Source organism: Tursiops truncatus, chromosome 12 (assembly GCF_011762595.2).
Source record: "Tursiops truncatus isolate mTurTru1 chromosome 12, mTurTru1.mat.Y, whole genome shotgun sequence".
Classification (NCBI taxonomy): domain Eukaryota; kingdom Metazoa; phylum Chordata; class Mammalia; order Artiodactyla; family Delphinidae; genus Tursiops; species Tursiops truncatus.
In genome coordinates, this window is record NC_047045.1 from 80,163,255 (window position 1) to 80,182,808 (window position 19,554).

Here is a 19,554-nt window from a genome sequence, read left to right on the forward strand (position 1 = left end):
ATAACATATACATAAAAATGAACAAATCCTAAGCGGACAGTTCCGTGAATTTTCACCAAGTGAACATGTCGCATAACCAGCGTGAAGATCTGGAAACAGCGTTTCCCTAGGGCCTGTTTCCCTGGTACCCTAGGGCCCCCTGCTCCTCCTTTACCCCGTGTCAGACTGATAGATTTGACTACAGAAACATTTTAAACTCTGGGATATCAAAAGACGCCATAAATATAGTTAAAAGACCAGCAGCAGGCTGGAAGGAAACTATGTCCAGCCCTTTGCAACATATACAGGGACATATACAGGACTGACGACCATTGTAGCTATAAAAACACGCCTACGGATCACGAAGAAGAAGGACCAATCATTCGACAGAAAAATTGGCAAAAGCCACACTAAGTAATTCTCAAGAGGAAAAATACAATGGTCCAGGCAGTGGAGCCAACACTGCCAGCTCTGCTGAGCGCCGTCATCCACGTTAGATGGATGAGTGCTTTTCTCTCTCTTGCTCCACTTCTCTTGCCTTCTCCCTCCTGAGATTCAGTGGGAGCCCCGGGTGACAGATAATGTACTTCCTCAGCATCACCCCTCCTATCCACCCCTCCCCCCTGGCCTGCAGCTGTGCCCACATACCTGTCCGTCCCCTTAGGCTCATCCCTCTCCCAGCAGATGTTTGGTTCTCATGACTGGCTCCCCGGGTCAGCCCCGTGGGCTCCCAGACAAGCCCAGATTTAACTTGTCCTCTGGGGACACACCTGCCCAGCTCAGTGCTGGGAACGTCAGGGCAGGGCTCAGGTGCTTGGGACATGAACAACGGCTGTGGCCGGGCCAGGAGTGGCAGTAAGTAGGACAGGGCCACCATGGCCAGGGGTTGGGGCTGGTGAGAGGTGTGGCACCTGTCACAAAAAGCCAGGGTTGGGGAGGACAGAATTGGCCCCTGGAAGGAGTGTGGGACAGGCTTCAGAGGCATTCTGTAAAGGCAAACTTCCCCAGAAGGGATTTTGTGGCAAATGACTGGGGGAGTCTGGACACGGCGACCCCTTGGAGATGTCCAGCATTGAGTTAGCGTATGAAAGATGGCCAGGCCCTGCAGTAAAGCCACCTACTGAGACAGCCCTGCCTTCCCCAAACACCTTTGACCTTTAGTTCCAGAACATACATCAACACCTGCCGGTGACCAGTGTCCCTAGGGTCCACTTGGGGAATCCCTGCTGTGAGGGGATGAAGATTCTAAGGCCAGGTTCTGAGCCAGCCACAGGCTTCTCTGTTAGGAGACTAGAGCTAATTCCAGGTACAGAAAGCATTTGGCTGGAGGGTAGTTTGGAGGAGACAGTTTCCAAATCAACAAAACAGTGTAACTAGGTTCATTTGAGAAGGTTTCTTCCGCCCTTTTGTTAAAAAAAACAAAAAAACCTGTGACCGTTTCCTGTTGTTGTTGGGTGGGGGCCTCGTGAGTAAGCAGGTGTGTTTAGTTAATAGACGTATATGGAGAAAGAGGCCACACCTGTCACAAACTACGCCCCCAGATATTACCTATGGGTGGGGTGTCAGTAATAAAGCGATAATAACGTGTCTGCGCTGAGTTGAACTTCCCTCATCTTCCCTGGACCTCCGTGCTCCCGAGTTTGTCAGAGGTCAGAGGTCCCCAAAGAGCGTGGCTGCAGCGCTGGTGACAGTCTCTGAGCATCTAACACAGGTGAACAAACTGCTCTGTCAGATCCCTAATGAATCTGACCAAACAAAGAAGTTTTTAAATCAGAGAAGCCTAGGAAATGAATTATCGACTGTTGTCTGGATTCTGGATGAAAATAGTAGTAATCGACCTTGGGGAGGTTGATCAACTCTCACCCCAGCCTCCTGGAACTGTGTCCCGACCTCACCTTCATGCATTCCCCCAAACCCGGCGGCCTTGCTGGAGGCGGGGTCATTGTCTGTGTTCCTCACCGCTGCTCCCCCCCGCAGGTCCCTATCCCTCCCTGGAAGACTGCCTGCCTCTCTGCCATGCTCCCATTCATGGAGGGCTGGGCTCCTGGCTCACCCAGTTCTTCCGCCACCTCTCCTGTCCCATCCTAGCTATGGTCGTGCCCATTAGCTGCTCTCACCTCCTCACTGCCAAGTCTTTCCTTCCATCCCCCTTCACGCCGCCGGCCTTCTCATCACCAGTCATCATACCGCCCTGGAAGTGCAGCATCAAGCATCCTCTCCGCCACCTTCTGCCCTCCTAACCCGCTCAGGACCCCTACTCAGACCTTGAGTCTGTGGCCCGCGACCCTTCCCAGCACCTTCCCTCCCCTCACATCCTCTCTTGCCTCCTTGTCCTGCTTCGATTCCCATCCATGCTGATCATTCCTCTTGCACACGCTCTCCCCTCTTTCAACCACGCTCTCCTTCATACTTGCCAGGCAAAACCCCTGGCCCTGAGTTAGTCCTCTCTCCCGACTACGAGAACACCCTCATGTTGCTGGGCGCAGCTGGAGGAAAACCCGACCACACTGATCTGTCTGTCACAACTTCCTAAGGGTCTCCAGTGCTGGTTCGGTGGCCTGGTTGCATCTGCCTAGACAGGTTTCTCTTCCGCCCTCCGGGATGACTGTTTCTCATCTCAGGCCTTCAACACCTTGTCCCTCTCCACTAATTTCACTCCCTGTTTCACTGAGAGAATGAAAGTAACTAAAACAGAACTCTGACAAACCCAGTCACCTCCTCCGCCTGCCCCGCGTCGGCGGCGCCGCCCCCCTCTGTTAGGGCGCGTGCCCTCTGTGCCCCTTCTCTTCCTCCTTTGCTCTGCTCCCGTCCCCTCTCACCTCTGAAGACTCTGCTCCCCGGCCTCCTCCCTTCCCTTCCTAGCTGGATGATTTCCACCGGTACAACAGACGGTTCATGTTTAGAAACACCCTCTCTCGACCCCAACGCCCCGCCTCCTTTCTCTGCTCCGTTCCCCCACGTGAAGGGGCTGTCTCCGCTCTCCCTCCTCCCACTCTCTGCGACGCAGTTTCAGCCAGGCTTTGGTGCTCGCCCTTTGGTACTCTGAAGCCCTCCATCAGGGTCACCAGAGATGGCTACCTTGCCGGATCCCACGCAGGTCTGCCCGTAGCATCACCCAGGTGATCACACCTGCTTCCTGAAGGATGCTTCTCCTCCTGGTCATATTCCTGCCTCACTGCTGCTTCCCCCAGTGCCTGGCATACAGTAGGCATCTAGGCATCTAGCGTCCATGTTGAGTGATGGGATTGAAGTGTGAAAGGGTGTGACTTTCCCCTTCTCTCCCTCTCCCTCCCTGCACCTCATGTAGCATCAGAAGGTGTATGTGGATCACACGACAAGGTTTCTAAAGGTAAGGGTGTGTGTGTGTGTGTGTCTGTGTGTGTACATGCATGGAAATGGCTTCTTGGTGAGGGACGAGGCACTCCAGTGGGGTCGTAGCAGGGCTGGGAGGGGCACTCAGGTAGAGTAAGGAAGTACTTCTTCCTGAGTAAGGAAGAAAAGGGGAAAATAGTCAGCAACTGGCTGGGCTGTCAGTTAGAGAAGAAACTGGGAAAGTAGCTGAGAGTGGAACCTTCAGCACCCAGCCCAGGCCTTGGGTCTAAGTTGTTAGTCAAGGGAAGCACACTGAAGGGTTTGTTATAGGAGGGAGTGACATGTTGGGACTTGCCCCGGGGGGCGGGGTCACTGTGGGGGCCTGGGAGGGGGACAGGAGGCCCAGGAGTGAGGTCTCTGGTCAGCCCGTGAGCTCTGCCCTGAAGGATCTACCTCTCCCCCATGTCTAAAGATAGCTTGCACGCATTTGTGGAAAAGGGAATAATTGATGCTCATTCTTTTTTTTTTTTTTTTTTTTTTTTTTTGCGGTACGCGGGCCTCTCACTGTTGTGACCTCTCCCGTTGCGGAGCACAGGCTCCAGACGCGCAGGCCCAGCAGCCATGGCTCACGGGCCCAGCCGCTCCGCGGCATGTGGGATCTTCCCGGACCGGGGCACGAACCCGTGTCCCTGCATCGGCAGGCGGACTCTCAACCACTGTGCCACCAGGGAAGCCCTGTGTCAGTATGTTTTAAAGGCCCAGATCCCTTCTTTTTAGGGGAAAAAAAGACTCAACTCTAAAGGCTCAGTGTCCAGCCCAGCACTTGCCCCCTTGTCTGAGGAGCCGGCCTCCTCTTCCAGGCTGGTCACCTCAGCCACTGCTGACCTTGGTGCGGGGAGGGGAGTTTATCCAGCTGCTTCTCCAGCTGTGGCCGCAGCTGAGACCATACATTGTCTTCTTACTTCCTCTGGCTGGGTGGCGCACGTATGCACAGCCTTGCTGGGAGACAGTGCTTCTGCTTAGGTCGTGTTTTTGGGGTGCACTCCCCAACCCGCCCTTCACGTGGCTTGGACTTTTGGGAGAGGGAGAGGTGGTGGGGAGAGCAGGAAGGTTTCTTAGCGGGACTGATGTGTCTGCCCAGTTGGCTTTTGTTTGGGCTCTCGAGCTTCTGTTTCAGGCTGGTGTTTTGATTTCCACGTTGCTTAGCAACCCTCCAGCAGCCTCCATCCACCAGCCCGCCTGCCCGAGGAAAACCATTGTCTTTCTGGAGATCTGCTTTAGCTCCCAACTGATAACTCTGGAAGGAACGGCCACAAGCCAGTCTGAGCTGAGCTCAGAATTAGCACATGAAGAAGTCGTTGACCTTGATCTTGATGATTCTGTCCTCTTGAGACCTTGAAATAGAAGAAGCTGGTGTAAGGTCGGGCACAAGAACGCAGCCACAAATGGTACCTCAGACTTGGGCCGTCTGCGTTGTTAAATTGACCTACTTATTTTTCTGACCTGTGGGCTGGGCTTTGATGGAATTTCCTTAAGGGGCGTTATTGTGGAAAATATTATGGAAGAAAGCAGCACGCGTGGTTGGTTTGATTATTGATCCAGACTGCTGGCCTGCTGACCAGGAAGGCGGCCTGCTTGGCCTGGAGCAGAGCAGACTCTCGCTCAGCCTGTGGCTCCCACAAGACCTGCCCCGGCCCCCCAGCTCTGTCTGATGACAGAGGTCTGTCCTGAGAACCAGAATCCCGGGCCAGCTTTGCTCTGCTTTGGGGCAAGCACTGTCCCCCCTGCAGTGGAGCCCTTTCTCTTCCACTCCTCTTGGCCCACTGGACCTGGGGGTGGGATGCGTGTCCCCCCAGGCTCCTCTTTGCCACCTCCAGGCCATCCTCCTTCCCTCCACCATAAAAGCAGTCAACTAGGAATATCATGTCCAGCGCCCACCAGGAGGTCTTCCTAGGCCCATCTAAACATCCAAACTGTCAGCACCCCACTTGGCATCCAGGACAGGAACCAGAGCTCGCTGGCGGGCTGCACGGAGCGTTCTTCTCTGGAGTCATCCTCACAGCAGCTCTGTAAGGTCACTCACGGGGTGTGGACGCTGGGGAGGTGTGGATGCCAGGGCTGTCTTGCTGAGAAGCCTCACTCCTCGATAGGATCTAGTGTCGGTGGTCAGCTGAGCTTCCAGGTTACCTCAAAGGACAGCTCCATCCAAGAGTCTCCTGTGGCCTCATCGTTGTTCTGGTCACCTGTGGTTCCTCCCGGTCCAGTGCCTGCTACCAGACAGGTCTATTTTTATCATAAGCCATCTCATTTAGTATTGTAGACAGGGTTTATCAGGTTACCAGAGAAACAGGACTTGGAGGTTAATCTAGGGTCAAACTCTCTTGCAGGCTCTGTTGACCCTTTGTCCATGCACACCAAGGAACCTTGTTGCCCCCTGGCCCTCCTTGAAATTGCCTGGTCCCTTGACGATTTTACCTTCTTCCCTGTCGGCCCGGACACTCCATCCACCCTCTGTGTCAGACATCCCACTTTTCATCCTCCACCTTCATCTTTCCAGCTCATCCCTCACTTCCCCAATTCCAACCACCTTGACCCTGCTGGGACTGCGATCCCGTGAACCTGCCACCTCTTTTAAAATGTTGTTTTACATATACATGCATTCTTTTTCATATTCTTTTCCATTATGGTTTATCATAGGATATCAAATATAGTTCCCTGTGCTCTACGGTAGGACCTTGTTGTTTAACCATTCTCTATATAATAGTTTGCATCTGCTAACCCCAAACTCCCAGTCCACCATCCATGTTGCTGAAAATGACATTATTTCATTCCTTTTTATGGCTGAGTAGTATTCCATTTGTGTGTGTGTGTGTGTGTGTGTGTGTGTGTGTGTGCCACATCTTTATCCATTCATCTGTCGATGGACATTTAGCTTGCTTCCATGTCTTGGCTATGGCAGACAGTGCTGCTATGAACATTGGGGTGCATATATCTTTTCAAATTAGAGTTTTGTCAGGATATATGCCCAGGAGTGGGATCGCTGGATCATATGGTAGCTCTATTTTTAGCCTTTTGAGGAACCTCCACACTGTTTTCCATAGTGGCTGCACCAACTTACATTCCCACCAACAGTGCAGAAGGTGAACCTGCCACCTCTTCCAGTCGCTTCCCGACCCCCACGCCTCTCCTCCCTTCACACACCACCCCTGCCCTCTCCCTCCCACCCCTGTCCCTCTCTTGCTCGTTACTCACCTGGTAAGCCCCTGGGTAGGTCCTCCTCTCCTCACCTGTACCTGCTTCTGTGTAGCTGGAAGTTTCTGGAGACAACCCACTACCGCACCGCCAGGTCTCATTGCCCCTTCAGGGTCCCCAGGCCCTTCAGTGATGCTCCTATATCCCGTTCACCCTCCCGCATCCCCAGACAGCTCCTGCACACCTCCCCCTGCAGCTCTGCCTCACCCACCTACCATATCTGTCCCTGTGTCCTCCTTCTCTCCTGTTAAGTGGATGGACTCTGTGTTAAGGCAGCCCCCATTCACACATCGCCAGTCCAGGGCACTGCTGGCGGGTCCCCTCTCTCTCCTCCTCCAGCAGCTGTTACCTCCCTTGCATCAGTTCTACCAGCGTGCAAACCTTCAGGAAATCTTTAGACCCCACTTCCCGCTCTACAGCCTCCCGTTTCTACACACACACACACACACACACACACACACACACACACGAGTTCCTCAAGGAATTGTCTCTACTCACGGTCTCTGTTCTTTCTCTTCCTCTCCATTCAGGTTTTTGTCCCTCAACTTTTCGGAAACTGCTCTTTCCTGGTTCACCTGTGTGTACCTAGAGTGATGAATGCTCCGTCCTGGTGGGATGGGACTCAGGGCAGCATCCAACCTCACTGACCCTTCATGCCCCCTGTCAGCACTATCCTCCGGGCTCCTGACACCACACACTGCTGGCTTTTCTTATATCTTTTTGGTTTCTTTTATATATATATATATTTTAAATACAAATGATTTTTTAAAAAATTATTTAATTTATTTATTTTTGGCTGCGTTGGGTCTTCGTTGCTGCGCGCGGGCTTTCTCTGGTTGCAGCGAGCGGGGGCTACTCTTCATTGTGGTACGCATGCTTCTCATTGCGGTGGCTTCTCTTGTTGCGGAGCACGGGCTGTAGGCATGTGGGCTTCAGTAGTTGTGGCGCGCATGCTTCAGTACTTGTGACACGCAGGCTCAGTAGTTGGGGCGCACGGGCCCAGCTGCTCCGCGGCATGTGGGATCTTCCCAGATCAGGGCTCGGACCCGTGTCCCGTGCATTGGCAGGCGGATTCTTAACCATGTGTCACCAGGGAAGCCCATTTTTGGCTGCTTCTCCTCCGTCTCGCCAGCCTTTAGACATGCTGTCCCCTCCACGCACTCCCCAGACCATCTCCCCACTCTCATGATTTTAAGTACCTTCTGTTTGCTGGGGGCATCCAGTTTGTATCTTCAGCCGATGTCTCTGTGTAACTCCAGATGGCATGACTCCATCCTCGAAATCTGGGGCCTGTCTGAACTGAGCTCCCAGTGCCTTTCCGAGACCTGGCCCGTCTGTCTTCACAGACACTGGGGGTCATGGCCACGCCATCCTGTCAGTTGTTCGGGAGCAAGACTTGGCGTCATCCTTGAACCCTGTCTTTCTCTCATGTCCCACATGCGGTCTGTCCACAGATCCTCTGGTTCTGCCTTCAGAATATCTGCAGATGTTTGATGATGTTAAGGAATTACGGTTACATTTTTTTTTTTTTTAGATTTGATCATGGTATTGTGCTCCCTTTTTAAAAAGAACCCTTTTCTTTTAGAAATTCGTACAGAAATATTTATAGATAAAATGACGTGAAGTCTGGGATTTACTTGGAATAATCTTGGGCAGTGGTTCTCACCCAGAGGACTTGTGAAAACACAGATTTCTGGGTCTTAAGGCCAGAGTTTCTGATTCAGTAGGGCCGGGATGGGGTCCCATAGTTTTTATTCCTGACACTGATTGATGCTTATTGTCTGAGGCCCACATTAGGAGACTGATCTGAGGTGTAGGAGAGTGGGTGACGGGTATGAATGAAGTAAGGTTGGGCGTGGCTTGATAGCAGTCGGAGCTGTTGGATACGTAGGGTTTATTACACTAGTCTGCTCTTCTTTGGAAGTTTCAATAATAAAAAAGTGTGTGTGTGTGTGCGTGCACGTGCGCGTGTTACCAGAATTTGACCGTTTCCCAGCACCTCTAGTCCTACCACCCTGGTCCAAGCATCCTCTCTTGCCTCGATCGTTGCAGGGCCTCCTAACTGGTCTCTTGCCTTTCCTTTGCCTCTCTAGGATCTGTTTTCAACAGGACAGCCGGAGTGATCCTCAAAACCCTGCAGTGCTTCCCTCTCGCTCAGAGTGAAACCCCAAGTCTCTTCATCACCTAGAAAGCACTTTGCAGTGTGTCCCCGACTCCATTTCCTCTGTCAGACACGCTGACCTCGCTAACCCTTGCATATGCCGAGAATGCTTCTGCCTCAGGACCTTTGCATGTGCTCTTCCGGACCCATCGTGCTCCCCGACTGTCCACTCAGCCATCTCTCTCTTTTCCTTCATCTACGTTCCAAGGTCGCCCCTGCAGTGAGGCCTTGTCAGACCCCACTGTAAAAGTTCACACTCCCCCACTTCCTGCCCCTCTTCCCTGCTCCCTTCTTCTCCTTAGCTCATATCACTGTCTGTATTGTGCTACGGATCTGATCTGTCCCCCTCGGCAGGAAGCTTGTGTGGTTCCTGGCACCGAGTAGGTGCCGCCGCTCCACCACCTTTGTGGCAGCCTCGTCAGTGCCGCGGCTCCCGGCTCCCAGCCCCGCCGGGTTGGCCTCCACTGTCATCGCTCATCCGTTCATGACATGTGTCCCTTCTTTGCCGCTGCCCAGCGTCTGCCTCGGCTGACTCTGGCGTAGGTGGGTTGGGGTCTGTTTGGATCCCTGCTGGGTCCCTGTGCCTGGGACAGTGCCAGCCGCATTTGGCTCTCAGATACATGCCCACTGAATGAACGGCTGAATCCCTGGGCAAGAGGTGGACGAGGATGAGGGTGGGAGTGTAAACGAGAGGACTTTCTGGAAAGTCATGGCCAATGTGGGGGCGGGGAGGGGGGATGTGGGCAGGGGAAGCAAAAACATTCTCACATGGAAAAACCTACCGGAAATGCAAAAAAGTGTGGAAGACAGGCGTAGTCTATTTTTGAGACATTAAGTAAGGAAGGACAGAAGTTGCCAACGGGCAGATCAAATACGGTCTGCAGAGGTGTGCAGCCCACACGGTGCTTAAAATAAATCTGGACTGGTTGCCAACACTGAAAAATCAGAAGTATCCTATTTCTCTTGAAAAACTGGAGGCTTGCTGGCGTTGTGCTGGCCTGTCCTCCTGGGGTAACAGGGTGGGAACGGACCGTGAGCCCCCATCAGCAGGGGCGTGTGTCCTCTGGTCGCCCAGGGCCCCTCCAGAAGCTTCACTCGTTCATTACCTGCCTGAGGCCTGTATGTATCTGATTTGTGAGCTCCCTCTTGAAGAGCAAAATGGATTTCTTCTTCCTTCGACACTAAGTGAGGAAACAGTTATTTGGGGCAGGCGGCATGTTGGGCAGTTTTCGAACAGGCTGCCTGGGAGGCCAGGCCTCCGGGAGTGCTGCAGGTGGGGCTGTGAGGGCCGCGAGGGGGCCTGCGTCACAGGGATGGGATGCATCCTGCTTCCACGTTGCAGGGGTCAGAAGGGGCCTCGGAGAGGAGGGCGTGGAGAAAAGGAGAGACGGTTTGCCGGCAGTCTGGGCTTTAAGAGGGTACCCCGGAATGTGACCTTATTTGGAAATAGGGTCATTGCAGGTGTAATTCGTTAGGTTGAATGGAGGTCATCCTGGAGGGGGCCCCAAATCCGGTGTGATGGGTGTCCTTACAAGAGGAGAGAGACACAGAGCCACACGGGGAGAAGACAGCCACGTGACGATGCAGGCAGGGGTTGGAGTGACGCAGCGGCAAGCTGAGGAAGGCCAAGATGGATGGCCACCGCCACAAGCCAGGACAAGGCGAGAGGACCCTCCCCGGGGGCCTCCAGAGGAAGTGTGGCCCGCTGACACCTTGCTTCCAGACTTCCAGGCTCCGGAACCGAGAGCTGAGAAAGTTCGATGTTTCAGGCCACCTGGTTGGTTTACCGTCAGTCTGTTTGTGGTGGAGCAAAAGCATCTCCCAGGACTGTCACGTGCACTAAGGTCGTGACCTGCCGTGTGAACCACGTGTGAACGTCGGGGATAATGGTGTTGATTATATATTCAGGAGTCAATCATTTACAGGATTTGAATGGGACAAAGTGGCCTGGTGGCGTTGTGCTTCTTTGTTTTTAAAATAGGATGAAAAGTCTTTTTTGTTTGTGTTTGTTTAATTTTCCCAGCGCGGGGGTGGGGGACATGGTGTGCGGGCTTGTCCTCTGTGATCCAGCAGGGCAAGGGGTCAGTCTGTTTCCACGGCTTCTCCTGAAGCCCTGTTCCCACCTCTGAAGTGTGGATTTGACCACATTAACTTTGGCTGGCAGTTTCCCGGGGTTTTGTTTATTCGGTCGGGACTATTTGCAGAGGTGCATGAATGCACAAAGACCACCATGTTTTAGGGTCAGCAAAGTGAGACCCAGATGATACTCCGGCTTCAGGGTTCTGTTCAAAGGCTTTGTAAGTCTCTGAGGGTTAAAATATGACTTTTTCGTGTCAGAATTATTCTCTTGCATTGAGCAACTTGTCCCCCGAGGTGAGGACCAGGCCTCTCCCTGGTTAGACTGGGAGACACCATGCGTGGCCCCGAACAGGGCCTGCAAGGGGCAGTTCGCTTCCATCTGTGGGGTTGGGATTTCACAGGCTTTACCTGTCCTAGGGCTTCACGTGTCCTAGAGCAGGGAGCAGGCCACTTCCAGGAGGGCTCCATGGCCCAGGGCCCAGGGCCCGTCCCTTAATGGCGGGTTTGTCACCACCCTGGGCAGAGAATAGACTCGGGGAGGAGAGGCTCCAGGAACTGGGTTGTATCCATCTGGGGCCCCTCGGATGTCCACACCCTAATCCCCAGTTCCTGTGAAAGTTACTACACGTGGCAGAAGGGGCTTTGCAGATGTGATTACGTTAAGGGCCTTGAGATGGGAGATTGTTTGGGGTCATCTGGGGGCCCAGTGTACTCACAACGGTCCTTAACAGATGGAAGAGGGAGGCAGGAGAAGGAGAGAGAATGAGGTATGAAGATGGAAGCAGATATCAGAGTGATGCGATTGCTGGCTTTAGAGAGTAAGGAAGCAGCCAGTAGCCAAGGACTGCAGGGGACTCTAGAGGCTGCAAAAGGCAGGGGGATGGCTTCTCTTCTAGGGCCTCCAGAGGCAACCCCATCCTTTTGACCTCTCGATTTTAACCCGGTGAAACCCATTTCAGAGACTTCGGACAAGCAGAATTATAAGACCACAAATTTGTGTTGTCTTGGGCCACTGAGCATGTGGTGGGTCATTTGTTACCGCGGCGGTGGAGACTAATACATCATTCCACCGCCTCCCAGCTGTCCCACATCCTCTGCGGCAAGTCGATGGAGTCGGCAGGGCTATGGTAGTTACCTTCAGGTTACTCTTCTCCCTGATCCCCCCCACCAAAAAAAAACCTAATCAATTAGAAAAATTCACATGACCGTTGGAGGAAAATGTCATTTATTGAACTGGTTTTTAACCATATAACTTAACCATGTAACTCCTTGGAGATTCTGATGAAAATTATGGATCTAAGCCTCATAAAAATATACATCAACAATTGTGCGTACAATTTTAGAGATCGTACGGATTCCCCCACAAGCTATCCGTGAAGCTCCGGTATCTGCCCAGGCCTTCCTCTGTCTCCCCAGGTGGAGAGCCCTTGTATTATTGGATCGGCCAAAAAGTCCGTTCGGGTTTTTCATAAGATGGTATGGAAACACCCGAAGGGACTTTTTGGCCAACTCAGTAGATGAACTCAGTTGAGGCTGAGGAACTGCTTTCCTTGTAAGTCTCCCTAATGGTGTTTGCCAGGCCCTTATTTGAGGATCCATCCACGTTTATGTCTTGTCCTGTGCATTTAGAAACATTCTTCTGAGAAAGGGGTACAAAGGCCTGGCCCCTGTAACAGCCGACGGCATCTCCAGTGGCGTCTGCGGCATCATCGTCAAGGTTCAGGGCTCCCTGCTTCTAACAGCCTTTCTCTCTGTCAGTTTTTCTGCCTTCGCTTTTGCACCGGGCTGGGTCTCGCCCTGGGCGTTCCCAGTAACTGCTGAAGACCCGGGGCCTCTGTTCATCAGCCTGCCTTGGGGTTCACTGGCCCCAGGCCTCCTGCTTAGCCCCCATGTGTTAGCTGGTCCCTGGGGGCAGGTGGGCACTTGAACGACGCAGCCTCCGGTGGACGATAGTTAAGAAGGACGGTCCTCCCCATCAGGGAGTGATGACTCACTGCTGTTCCTGAGCATGTGGACTGCGGCGCAGAGGGACGGGGCCGGCCTGCAGCAACTGGCCCGGGCTCGAACCCTCACACTCACGTCTGCCAGCCGGGGACTCCCCTCTGCCTCTCCAGCCCGCAGGCAGCTGTCGGAGCTTCCAGAGAGCAAGCTTTTGGTGGGGAGGTCTGAGTTACTGCAGCTCAGTGATTTGCTGATCCTCAGACCTCCACAAATATTACTTGGGGCCGAGCTATTGTCTCTGCGTTTTCTTTTCCGAGTGGGTGGGAGCTGCATTGGAAGCTGCAGTGAATGAACTCCAACAGGAGGCTCAGCTGATGCTGTCTGTGCTGTGTTTCTTCCCCAGCTCCAGAAGAAAAGGAGGTCATTAAAGGCCAGTATGGAAAGCTCACTGATGCTTATGGCTGCCTGGGGGAGCTCAGGTTGAAGTCCGGTGAGTACCCACTCCGAGGGGCAGCAGCTGTCAGACCCCCCTGGCTAGATAGATTTCTGGTGCCGGGCAGAGCCTCTCTTTATGTTAGTGTGGAAAGACTGTGGGATTTAGGCGTTCTATTTTAACTGTTATCATCCTTTAAAATGTTTCTTTCGCCGAGCCAGCTCCTCTGGGCAGGAGGTCCAGGTGAGCGCAGCCTGGTCCTGCCAGGGGTGCTTCGCGCCCTGGCTGCAGAGGAAGCTCACCTTCATCGCGTGCCCACCAGGATCTAAGGTTTTCCAGCCTGGTCTGGAGGTGGAGGGCTCAACCCAGGGGCTTGTTTGTTGTTTACAAGAGATCTGTGTTCCAGATGGGGTGGCGGTCAGAGGCCCGGAGCCCCTGGACTTGCTGGGTGTGTCTTGAGGGAGAGGAGCTGGGACGGCACGTTGTTGGCTAGGAGAGAAAAGCCACCAGCACCTGACCGTCGGGCACCAAGGGTGGGTGTGAGCGAGAGCAACGGAAAGATCTTCAGAGCTGGGCTGTGTAGTGTGACTAGAAGGGACAGAGAATTACAGGAGCAAGTGGGCATCCTGCTCGGCGTGATACTCAAGGGGCGGAGCCGTAGGCTGGGGTGGGGTGCCACCGCCTCCGTGTGGGACCCCTGGCTCACCTCTGCGCTCCTAGACCTCTTGGGAGCCCTGGTGCACTTCTGGGGCTGCAGCCCCCGTGTCCTTCCTCCCCTCTCGGCTGCCTCATTTACAGCTGAGTGTCTCTGAGGACTTACGGGGCCAAGACCAGAAGAGGCTGTGAGTTCACCAAACGCAGGCTCTTCCCGAGCTGAGCGCGTGCATCTCCACGTCCACGGAGCAGCTGTTTTCCTGGATTGAGGATTTTGAAAGCTGACAGAACAGCCCTGTTGTTTGCTGTTACTTTTCTGGTCTTTTCTTTAGTGGGATGTTTTTTTTCTGAACTATGATGATGACATTGATCATCTCCCAACAGTGTTTAGGAAAAGCATTCAGTACCCTCGTGACAAAATGCACTTATTCAATGTCTATTTTGTGCCAGTGGCTAAGTAGACATTAGATTCTTTAATCCTAAAAACAAGTCAGTGTGATACGGCATCTTTATCCCCGTTTTCAGTAAAGGAAACAGACTCAGAGGGTAAAAGGAGCTTGCCTAAGAAGCTTAGGTAGGATTCAAACCTGGATCTAGCCGCCTCCAGACCCTTGCTTTTTTCATGAAGATGTGCTACCTGCCAAGGGTTTCTGTAGATTTTTTCCCCTGCAGCAGTTTTTTTCTGAGGTTATGAAAAATTCCTGTGGCCTTTCCTCAGTCATGAGGAAATGAGGATGACAGCTAACCTTACATGGTGCTTACTCTGAGCTAGCACTGTTTTAAGTGTTTAAATTTATTAACTCAGCTCTCCCAACAACCTGTGAGGTAGGGACTGTGACTGACAGAGAGCTTAAGCGTTGTATTTCATCTCTGCTGTGACACAGTTTTTATATTACAACACCTGGACATTTAAGATATGTTACAGTTGTTGGCATCCTAGTTATACTTGGCAACATTCTTCTTGTACATAAATTAATGGTCCATTTCTCACATGTCACTAGCCCAAAGTCGGGCAGTCCTCAAGTGACGACTGGGGTTTAAACTCTTGCTTTCTGGCTACAGCGGCTTCCTTCAACCACTAGGCTGTTCTGTCCTGGAAGGAACAGAAAGGCTGAGATTTCAAGGCCAGGAAGGCAGTACCTTCCCCACATTCCAGGGCAAAGCTTTTCTTCCTGGGCTATGATTTGAGGTCAGATCCAGGGAACTGGTCCTAACTGGGAAGGGTGGCAGCCCCCAGAGACATTGTCAGAGTGAGCCAGGGTGTCTGCGGGTGCCCAGCTGCAGCAGGCTCATCCCGGGGCAGGGAGTGGAGGGAGGTGACCAACTCCCAAAGCTGCCCTGGACAAGGCCATCCTCCCCGCCTGCAGCCCTCCACCCTCCCCCGAGGGGTGAGTGAGCACAGCCTCTGGTCCCCAGCCCCCATTTCTGGTGTGCTCTGAATCCCCTCAGCCCTGCCCACCAGCGTCACCCTGCAGGGTGGGCTGTGACGGCTCCCTGAGCGTGGTGAGAATGCGTTTGACTTTTGGAATGTCAGGATTATTTGGCCTTTCTCAACACATTTCTGAAAGTGCCCAGGGTATCTGAAGGATGGAAGGATTGGGCCTCGTATTGAGTTTTTCAAATTCCCTTTGGCTACACTGAGGAGTGTTTGGCTTTAACTTGAATTTCTTTTCCCACTGCAAGTCCCCACCCCAGGACTATGGTCTGTTTTGTTTTTTTCCCCACCTGGGGAGGGTGTCAGCAGCACAGAGTGAAATTCCAACTTTCATTTGCTACCGAGACAACCAGCCCGAGTGGGAGTCGGCCGCCCCTTTTGATTTTCTTAGGCTGAAGGCCTCTGTACAAAGAGAGAGACTTCCCCTCAGGCTCTTAACTTGGGGCAGTTGTTCAGTTTCAACCTACCTCAGTGAAAATAGCCTTTTATGTTAGAAATTAAGAAACATATACAGGTTTGTAGATTTTCGTGGAGAGCCAAAATCCCTCCTTCCTCTCTGAAATGGCAGCAGGAAGCGGGTGGAGCCCCCGCAGTAAGCCCCGGAGCTGGGCTTCCTGACACATACACGGTACAAAGCATAGAGAGTGAGGGTATAGCTATGGAAAGAGTTTATCCCAATGATTATAGGGATTTAACTCCCTTTTCACCTAAGCTCTCAAGGCCTCTCTATTTCATAGCTTCAGGAGTTGAAGAAATTGAGGTCTCTAATGAATTGCGTCTCCTGGAGTTGTGCAGTGCACAGCCTGTGAAACTGTACATGGCAGTCCTGTAAACCTTCCGCCAGATAGCCCTCCTCAAATCTAGTTTCGGCTTCTCAGCAGACTGACCTCGTTAATTTAATTTCTAATTTCCTCTAAAAGCAGGAAAACTGCCTCAAGTCTATCTTGCATAGTTCTGAAGGGGCTTACATGAGAGAATGAACATGGACTGAACTTGGGTACTGAGTGTTGGGGGAGGCTGTCCTGCAGGGGTGGGTCTTTCTGGGAGAACTAGGTATGTGGCCCAGGCTGAGTGCCTTCCGGTCAGGGGCTCCTGGTGGTGGTTAGTCTGCCCAGGCCAGTCGAGGGCTGACTTCTCTGGGCAGTCACCGCAGAATGGAACGTCTCTGGAGAGGGAATTTTGAGTCTCTGAGCCTTTGAGATTCGGGGAAGGCAGTGTCCTCCAGCAAGTCTTGAAAGGGGATGGCCATCAGTTGTAATAATTTATTTTAATCCTTACACCCAGTGGTGTGCTCTCCACTGTTTGACTTCCAGCTCTCTGGGGAGCTCCCTGACAGGTCGCGTTTGCCAATTTCTGTGGTGTAAATGCACCCACCGCGGCTGACTTCAGGCCAGTGTGGCATTGGGCTGTGATGTGCTCCGCTGGCTCCCGGGAGCTGGTGAAAGCTGCCAGCGCACCACTGCCTTCACTGCTCTCATCTTCTTGGCAGGGAAGGATAAAGAGGTACTTGAGATGAGCAGGTGGATACAGATCATTAGAATTCTGAGCTCGTTGGTAAGGGGTAGGGGCGGGAGCTCCGGGCTCCTCCGGCCGCAGCTCATCACTTCACAGCTGGGGAAGCCTAGGCTCCCTGAGTCCCATGTTCACGGATCTGAGAGTATCCTCTACAAGCAGACGAGTAGGTAAGACAGTTTGTAGGCACCCAGGGTTGAGATCAGTACGCACCTGGCCGGGGAGAGAACTCCGAGGCCGAGCAAACACAGAGAAAACCCGGCACAGAAAATGCCCAGCCTTGTCCCTGAATGAACCATTGTGTCTGCCCCTGACTCATCGGGACTCCAGCGCCCGCCCTTCCCAGCCAGATGATGGACGACAGGTGGACACAGAGGAGGCTCGGACCCTGGCACTGCAGGGGTCGGGGTTTCTCCTGGGCAGCTCTGACTTGGAGCTGGGCTTTGAGGGAGAGGATTTCTACATCGATATTGAGGTTTTGGAGGCTTTTTAAAATTGGGGTAAAATATTCATAAGATAAAATTTACCGTTTTAAGCAGTTTTAAGCGTACAGGTCAGTGGCACGAAGGACGTTCACATTGTTGTGCAACCGTCACCACCATCCGTCTCTTGAACGTTTTTCATCTTCCCAGACTGAAGCCCTGTCCCCGTGAACAAGTATATATATCGAGTTGGTTGCATTCCGTTGCCCCACGCTGCACTCTCAGGCTGCCTCTGTGTGCGGGTGTGACCTCTCCTGGTTGTGGTGTGTCTTTTTGGCCTGTGACCCATTTCTTGCCCTCACCTCCTCCTCACCTGACTCTGGCCGGCAACCTCTCACCCAGGCATGGTCTTGCTTGGGCCAGAGCACTGGAATCAGAGTGTTGGAGCTGGAAGGGACGGGGAGCCCATCTGGTGCCCAGAGAGGGCCTGGGACTTGTCTGAGGCCCCAGAGGCCATTGGAGGCGTGCAGAGCCCAGAGCCCCGTCTTCTGAGGCCAAGGCAAGCTTGGCTTTTGTCTTTGCCTTGCTACAAGGCCCTAACTGGTTTCAAGCCCCTGGACTCAGCCTTGACTAATGACTTCTGAGACATCCCCACCCCCGTCCCAGGCCCAGTTTACTTCTGGGCCGTGAGAAAATTGATCCTGGGTTACTGGAAACACAGCTTGGATCCCGTGCTCAAGGTGACGGCAGAGGGGATTTCTCACACGCCGGGGTGGGGGGCGGGGTGGCGCGTCCCACCGGCCTCACTTTTACCCCTAGAGACGCCTTCTGTGTGGGATCACAGGCTAACAGCATCCTCACGGTACCACCCCCAACCCGTGTCTCCTGCAGTGCACGAGAGCACAGGGGCTGTTACACAGATGGGTAGACGGGGTGATGCCAGGGCTGGAGTGACCCCTGCCAGGCTGAGCAGGCCGGGCAGGTCCCCCTCCTGGAGGGACGGAGGCCTAGGGCTGTTCTTCTGGGGGTCACAGAGACAGTCCACAGTGCAGGACATGGTTCGATCTGAGGAGAACAGTTTCCAAGCCCTCCACTCCTTCCAGGAATCAGTTTGCCTAAACATGTCCTGTGATGAGGGGCCGGTTTCTCACCCTCTCTGTTCCATCCACAGCCACCTGTCTGCTCTCTTACCTTTCCCCTGCCCGGAATCTCACTGTGGTGAGCTGCTTCAGAAGTAAATGCCTCTAGGGTGCCAAACACAGGGACAGTTCAGAATACTGTCAGCAGTTGAGGAGGCCAGTCACCTCAATGACTAGGTAGCAGATTTGTTGACAAGCCAGATGATAGTCAATTGTTTGCCTTCCACAAAATGGAAGTAGTTGGGGCATCAGCTGACAGCATTAACAGTAACTTTGTTGATAGAGTATTGTGATTTCTTTTTCTTTAACGTGTAGCTCAGAAGGATTTTGAAGGGTTGAGTGACGTTTCTATAATGAAGCTCTTTCTGTTCCCACCTATTTATTAATGTAAACGAGGTCTCTTAGTGTTTACTGCTATAAAAATGGAAAATAGAACTAGACTTGCTATAGAATCTATTGATAGTTTCATTCCTTCAATAAATAATATTTATCCACGAACTGTAAGTCCCATCCATCCCATTAAGAGAAGCCTTTCCGACAAATCTTTACTTTTTCTATGAAACAATTATTTAACAAAAATGTTTCGTTTACATCGTTTGACCAATCGTGTACTAAAAATCATTGCCTGAGTGATAACTCAAGCCAGAAGCCACTCTTTTTGGAGACGGGGAGCTGCAGAATCCAATTGCTGTACAATATGGTCAGGTGAAGCACAAAATGTTACATTAGGATGAAGCTCTGTGGGGAGAGTGGACTGGAAATAGGAGGGAAAATCCCATCTGTTAAAGAAGATCTTGTTCATGGATTCCTTTAAACAATAGATGACAGAGAGTACGAATCACCGTCTAGATTCCACCGGACGCTGGTAAAGAGGCCCACGACGGTTTTACATGTCAGCATTTAGCACGTGATGGAAAATATATCACTCACAACCATTTAAACTAATAGTGAGCCCTTCTGGTGTCAATTTGAAAGTGAGCGAGAGGTGCATTGGTCAACCACAGTTCTTAGAGAGACAACAGCCGAAGTTGAAGGCCGCTGGACCTTACGGCCAGATGGAGCCTGGGCCAAGGTGAGACCCACGTTTGCATCTTGGTCCAACACAGACCAGCTGTGCACCGGGCGGGTGATTCAGCTCCCCGGGGACAGTCTCTTGTGTCAGATAGCAGCGCTGTTAGGCAGGTTGGCCATACTTCTGCAAGGACACGGTTAAGAGCACCGGCTCTGGAACCAGA

General features: G+C 52.6%; 1 protein-coding gene across 8 annotated transcripts in view; it reads left to right on the plus strand.

Moving 5' to 3' along the window:
• Positions 1 to 19,554, plus strand: part of SYNJ2 (synaptojanin 2) — a 95,866-nt gene that overhangs the window by 20,831 nt on the left and 55,481 nt on the right. For 7 of the 8 annotated variants that reach the window (XM_033867898.2, XM_033867894.2, XM_073789776.1 and 4 more), the window contains exon 2: positions 13,128 to 13,214. Coding sequence is in view for 5 of the 8 variants with exons in the window: in XM_033867894.2 (XP_033723785.1) it covers positions 13,128 to 13,214 (87 nt within the window). In the remaining 3 variants the exon portion in view is untranslated. Of the gene's footprint in view, positions 1 to 13,127; positions 13,215 to 19,554 lie in introns of those variants that run through there. The other variant, XM_033867899.2, reaches the window with a different exon arrangement.